Here is a 6,558-nt window from a genome sequence, read left to right on the forward strand (position 1 = left end):
ATTTTTTATGTCTATTGAAATTTTAGGATCTCTGCTTAATTAAAATACATTAGGATGTTTTTCTTTAAATATGTTTATAATTTTAATTTTACTGTATCACAGTGTGTATGTTTCTCAGCTAAAAGTCACAATTTATGGTAGTTTACTGAGGCACATATGGTTAATACAAATAAAGTATTGGAATATCTCTGCTACTTAGTATAATTACTCTTTCGTCATGACATTTCTTACCAATGCGCATTGATGAAGTTTCCATTTTGATGGTTTCACATTTGTTGTTGACTTAGATATTATTTTCTACATAATTCTGGGTCACAATAATATTATTTTGTTCAATTACTACTTGAACTTTTACAGTTAGCAATCAACCACTATTCTAATGAAACTGTACTTTTTATCGCTTTTCTTAAATGAGTTTTTCATTGTAAACTATCTGCTGCACTGATATAATCGTATATTGCGAACTATGTATTAGCACTAGATGAATGATGGCATTGCAGGGGTAATACAAGCATTCATGTACTAACATAGTTTGAAGTTTTTTATTTGTTTGCTCTGAGTGTGACAATAAATTTACTTTTGATTGTTACATCATGTATTATAAAAATAACTATTTTGTTTGTATGAATACTTAAACTAGGGTTGCACTGAGTTTTCTTCATGTCGATTTCTAGTACTTCTCTACTTCACCCAAAATCTTTGTGCTTTTCCAGTTTTATAAACAATTTCAGTATTTCGCCTATAGTTTGACATTGTAAATTATGTGGAGTAGCTATTAAGAAAGCTATAAAAGGGTATCACAACTTATCATAAGTAGATTTAATCTTCGATGAAAAATGTAGTTTTTATCAGCCTACCTAAATTATATTTTAGCTTTAAAATTGATGAAGTTTGTTTCTGCTTCTTAGAAATTTTCACCAAGAGTTGCGTGTCAAATTTTGCTAGAATATTCGGCAATACGAAAAAAACAATTTTAGGCATAGTAGGTTTTCCTTTAGTTATTTTATTTATCAACCCATTTTTAGATTGCATAAATATTTTATTCACTGTAACTGTTGAATGAAGTCAGATGTACAACACTGTCAGTGGTTTCAAACATGACTTCTGCCATCAGTAAGATTGCTAGATAATCAGGTCATAGCGCACGGTGACTATCTAGTAACTGTAGGGCAGGTAGTCTGGCTATAGTATTTGGTGGTTATTAACTGCCCAAGCCCTGTGTGGCTTTGGGCTATCCGGTTAACCTGATAAAAGCTCCTTTAAGCTAATGAAAGATGGAATTGCAAAAGAAGGAGTTGTCTTTTCAGTGTACAAACACAACAGCTGAACAGTAATGGTGTTGAAAGTTTCACTGCTATTGAAGAGTGATACTGATGACACAGTAGTGAAAAAGCTTATACTATAGACAGAGGCTGTACTGATGCTGTACCAACTAGTTTTGTTTGAGTAAATACAATTTTGATCGTTTATGTTTAAATTTTTAAATACAAATACAGATAAACATAAAATGCCGATTGGCTCATTTCTGAAAAAATGATTTCATATTAAAAATAAGTACTTTGTAGTGTTTCTCTGTATTGAGTTTTATTAGGGCTGCACCAACCAGCTTCATTGGAATCAAGGTTTTGTCTGGTGTTTAGTGTACACTCAACCCATATGACGTTAAAATTTTAAAGTGGCTTACAATGAGTGGTTTTCAATTTCCTGAAAGTATCACCACAAAATGATGCCATGCTATAATTCATTTTAATCACATTATTTAAAGCAAATAAAAACTGGCACTTGGCCTATGGTGATATTTTATTTTGTAGCTGAAAACTTGTGTTATAGCATTTCTTCCCAGATTTCAACTCATCAGCATATAGTCACAACAATAAGTCAAAAATGATACATACAAAGTTTCAACTATTTCAGGAAATCAAGTTTGTTCATGAACAAGTACCGAGGAGAAAATAATTTAGGTTTAGATGCTTTATACTATTTCAGATGCCACGATCTTCAGTCTTTGAAAATATTCAACATATCTGGCAACATGGTTCAATCTCTCCCAATGTGGATCTACGAGCTAAAAGAGCTGGAATCATTAGATCTGAGCTACAACATTAATCTGCAGAAAATATAGAGTGTAGTCCTAGTGATGAAAAATATTGTTAGTCTGGAATGTAGTGGGTGTAAAAACCTGAAGAATCCTCCATACAGTGTTTGTCAACAAGGACTCACTGCTATCAGAAAGTTTTTTGTCGATCTTGCTGCTGACAGACCAGTAAAGTTGGTGGAAGTTCCCGTAGCAGTTGTCGGAAATGCAATGTCTGGCAAGACAAGCTTATTTAGAACACTAAAAGCTGGCAAGCGCAGCTTGACATTTCGGGATAAAAGCTCAGAACAGGATGAGACAACAAGAGTTTTCCAAGTAGAAGAATTACCGCTTGGGGACACAAAAGTCAAGCTATTTGATTACGGAGGCAATCAAACTTATCATCTCGCTTATCATATTCTTAGCAAGGAGAGGTGTGTTCCTCTCATAGTTGTCGATGTGGCGGATTTTGCAAAAAGAGTGCAAGATAATGGGTCAGAAAAAGCATGCAGAACTATCTGTTTTGATTGGCTTTCTCATCTCTACCTGGCTTGCCCTAAACTGGGTGCTCCAATTCTTGTTCTCACTCACACAGATGAGCTTCCAATTGGTCAACTTAGTCAGGCACGGGAAGATCTTCTAACAACAAGCGAGTCTATCAGAGGAAAACTGTTAGATGAAGAGAATGCACTTTCAAGTCTCTATCCTAAAATGCTGATACACATTCAGCATCTTTCGGACAGGCAGCTGCCATTGTTTGTTGAAGGTGATATTTTTGAATTTGGGAATGATCCAGATGCGACATCTAATATAGAACAGCTCAAAGAAAAACTTAATAATAGGTGCAAATGGCATATTATAGAACTACCAAAGCTGTGGAATTCTGTTAAGCTCTTTATCCAACAATGTTCTGAAGAGCCATATGTGAAAGTCTCAAAAGTACAAGCAAAGTTTCCAAATGATGAACCGCTGATTATCTTGCGGTACATGCACAATGCTGGTCGAGTGTTCTTCTTTGAAAAAATTGAAGGTCTATCTCACATCATTTTCCATAAGTTTACAGAAATCACATCCATGATAAACATGTTGTTTCATCATTCTTCACAACAGCACTGGGACAATCATCTCTCTAGGTTTGTTTCTTTTACTCACGATGGCAGAGCAATCGAGAAACTTGAGTATGAGACAATGATACAACGCCTGCTGCATGATGGTGTTCTGGCTGAGGCCCTCCTGCATAATCTTCTTAAAAGCTTCTCCTTTCCAATTGCTGTTTCGGTTGAGCTAATGCGCTCTTTCTTGATGATGCATGGTCCAATTGGACAGTCCAGTCATGCCGAATTTCTTGTTCCAGCTTTGGCTTCTGAATCTATAAAGAGCTTTCCCAAAATAGAAAGTCAATTGAGGCTAAAGTTAGACATCATGTTTGGAGGTGTGTCTATACCAAAGTATGTTCACCATCAAATATTCGTTGCAGTCTTGAATCTGCTTGACAACCCTCGTCATGAAAGCTCAGCTCAGAAGAATGGTGTAACAATCAGACATGGAAACAGTGTCACAAATGTTGTACATGATTTGCATAAAAGAGTCGCCACACTGCAAATTGCAACTACAACACAGGAGCTTAGCAAATCCTGGCAATGCCTGATTGATGTAACCAAAGCCATTGTGCATCAGTTGTCTCACACATGGAAGGCTTGTCCTGTAACTTTCCGTATCTACTGCTCTCACTGCCTGTTCACTGCTGATCAGCAGCCAGACACCCAGGTTAATCCTCGATGGCAGTATCCAACACGTGGAGCAAACAGGGAAGAAACTGAAGTCAAAACTTCTTGGTTTTTGGGTATAGATCCAGTCTTTTGCAAAAAAGATTCCCTTTCTCCAGCACAGGTGCCAACACCCTTGAGGTTACCATGTAAGTTGATTTTTAATTGTAAGTTGTTGATCATTTTAACTCAATTCTTATAACTCGAACCTGGGCTCGGTTACATTATTTTTACTCACTAACACTTGGTGCTCAGTTGCATTAATTCTATTGACTTACACCTCGTGTTGAGTTACATGATTACTGTTAACTCCCATGGGGTGTTCAGTTATATTATTTCCGTTAACATACACCTGGTGCACCGTTACATTGTTTCTGTTAACTAACACCTGGTTCACATTTACATTATTTCTGTTAACTCACTCCTGGTGCTCATTTATATTACCACAAAACCTCTAATTGAACATCATTCTACTCTATTTTGCACATTTTCTTCTCTAGTGGCGGTCAATTGGAAGTGGCAGACAAATACAAGCTGGCTGTGTATTGTGCAAATTGCTCGTCAAAATTTTTTGAAGATGAATTTAGCCTTATTACAATTTATGGTCGAAGCCAATGTCACTTATATTATGCTTTATTTTTTTGGTGGAGCAATATAAAACCTTTTGGATGCAGTAAACCTGCTATCTTATCCCTAACTTGTCAAAGATATTTAAATAGAATATCCTTATCAGCTGTTATCTAATGCTTGCAATTAATCTACGATGATATAGCTTTTTCCTTACTGCACAATTGGTTGGAGCTTTCAACTTTTTATTTCATTTCAAACTTGAAGCCATATTTTTATGTTACAACTATAGTAAACAATGTTGAATAAAATATCATTGAGCTTATTGATATGCTTCGTACAGTTTGCAGCCAAAACTAGCTTTTTATGTGCAATAGAAGTGGAGTTATGGGTGTCGATCCAATGTAAGCTGTAGTAAGATAACTGGAAAGATGTTATTAAATAGTATGCTATAAATCTGCAAATATATAAGTTTTCGACCCTTCTTTTAGAGTGGCTGTCAATTGGAGGGGGTGTTCACTTAGAGGTGGCATTCACTTAAAAGTTTTACAATATTTTTATTCTCTTACAGCCGATGCTCAGTTACGTTTGTTTTATTAACTCACACTTGGTGCTCAGTTACATTATATTTATTAATACAATTCTGGTGTTCAGTTACATAAATTCTGTTAACTTACACCTGGTGCTCAGTTACGTAATTTTCGATAACTCACACCTGGTGCTCAGTTGCATTATATTTATTAACACACTCCTGGTGTTCAGTTACATAAATTATGTTTACTCACACCAGCTACTCAGTTACATTATTTCTGTTAACTCACACCTCAAGCTCAGGTAGATTATTTTTACTTTGTTTGTTTGTTACCAATTCAAAACTAAGTAGAAATCATTACTCTCATTGATTCCTTCAAGTAAATACTAAGTAATTCTAGGAATAATAACAACTAATCTATGTACAGGTTAAAGTAAAATAGTGACTTTATAGACTTACAGTTTCTCATTTTAGGCTTCCAATTTTTTATTATAGGCTTCCACCTCACCGACAAGGAAATCACAAAGCTTGATGAATATCTGAAGACATTGAGGTCATGCCAGGCCAGTGCTACTAATGCTGAGCATTTGCACAGTTTAAAAGGTTTAAACGGTTACTTGAAACATTCTGTTCTGTACGAGTGTTTCAGATTTACTACAAGCAGTGTCATTGTGCATCATTAAACTAGCAAGCTAAGCTTTTTGTTACAAGCATTGAGATTATCTATGACTTCAGCTTATATAAACACTTTGGCTTCCAACACTAGTCACTAGTTGTTTTGTAAGGCCAACTCAAAGGATTACTTGAAAGTGTGGAAGCTTCAACTTCTCATCATAAGAAACATCCGAATTTATAAATTTCATCTTTACTAGCCATACGATTCACAACAGCTGGTCTTTAATATATCTCAACTACTTAAACTGGGGCAAGTCTTACCGGTGGGTGGAGAATAACTCCTAACTATTGGCATTGTTCAAGTATCTGGTTGGGATGCATGGATAGTGCTAAACGAACATCTATTAGTTTGTCGCGATCCTTACATCCCAACCAGATACTAGCACAATTAGTATATGAACATATCCAAAACAAATAAACAACTTTTTTGCTAGTTTTTTCCTAACTAGTCTTTCTCTTGACATTGTTTGCTGGCTAGTTGATTCCTTGCTAGTAGCTTCCTTGATAGTTGCTTCCTTGCTAGTTGCTTCTTTGCTAGTTACTCTTTTGCTAATTCCTTTTTTGTAAGTTGCCGTGATCTCTATATAGTAGATAATTTAAATGCAAACCTTACTAACTTTAGTCTGTTGTTGGTAGATTCAGGTGATGATGAAGGAGTCTCTTCTCTGCTAGTCACAGCTTTAGATGAAGACAGTGATTTGTCTGATGTTGAAAGAGAAGGGTATTGTGATTAGAAATCACCTGCTGATATAATCATGAGACTAGCTCCGGTCAGGAAAAGGAGAGTGAAAGCTCTCTACAACGACAAAGAAAAGGTATTTTGGCAGATGTAAGGATGTGGTGTAATAGTTTACCGCTCTGTAGCTGAGTCTCGAAAAGGGAAAATAAGAAACAAAGATTTTAACGTTGTCACTTTAAAATCTTTCAGCTACCATTATAGCTAC

The 6,558-nt window shown here is 35.7% G+C and overlaps 1 protein-coding gene across 1 annotated transcript; it reads left to right on the forward strand.

The window, feature by feature from the left end:
• The first annotated feature begins 2,137 nt into the window (after positions 1-2,137).
• On the forward strand, positions 2,138-6,348 carry LOC137390534 (malignant fibrous histiocytoma-amplified sequence 1 homolog). Its single transcript, XM_068076862.1, has 3 exons — positions 2,138-3,989; positions 5,435-5,551; positions 6,251-6,348. Exons 1-3 carry the CDS (start codon positions 2,138-2,140, stop codon positions 6,346-6,348), a joined length of 2,067 nt encoding a protein of 688 aa, XP_067932963.1.
• Positions 6,349-6,558: the final 210 nt, after the last annotated feature.

Source organism: Watersipora subatra, chromosome 3, assembly GCF_963576615.1.
Source record: "Watersipora subatra chromosome 3, tzWatSuba1.1, whole genome shotgun sequence".
Lineage (NCBI taxonomy): Eukaryota > Metazoa > Bryozoa > Gymnolaemata > Cheilostomatida > Watersiporidae > Watersipora > Watersipora subatra.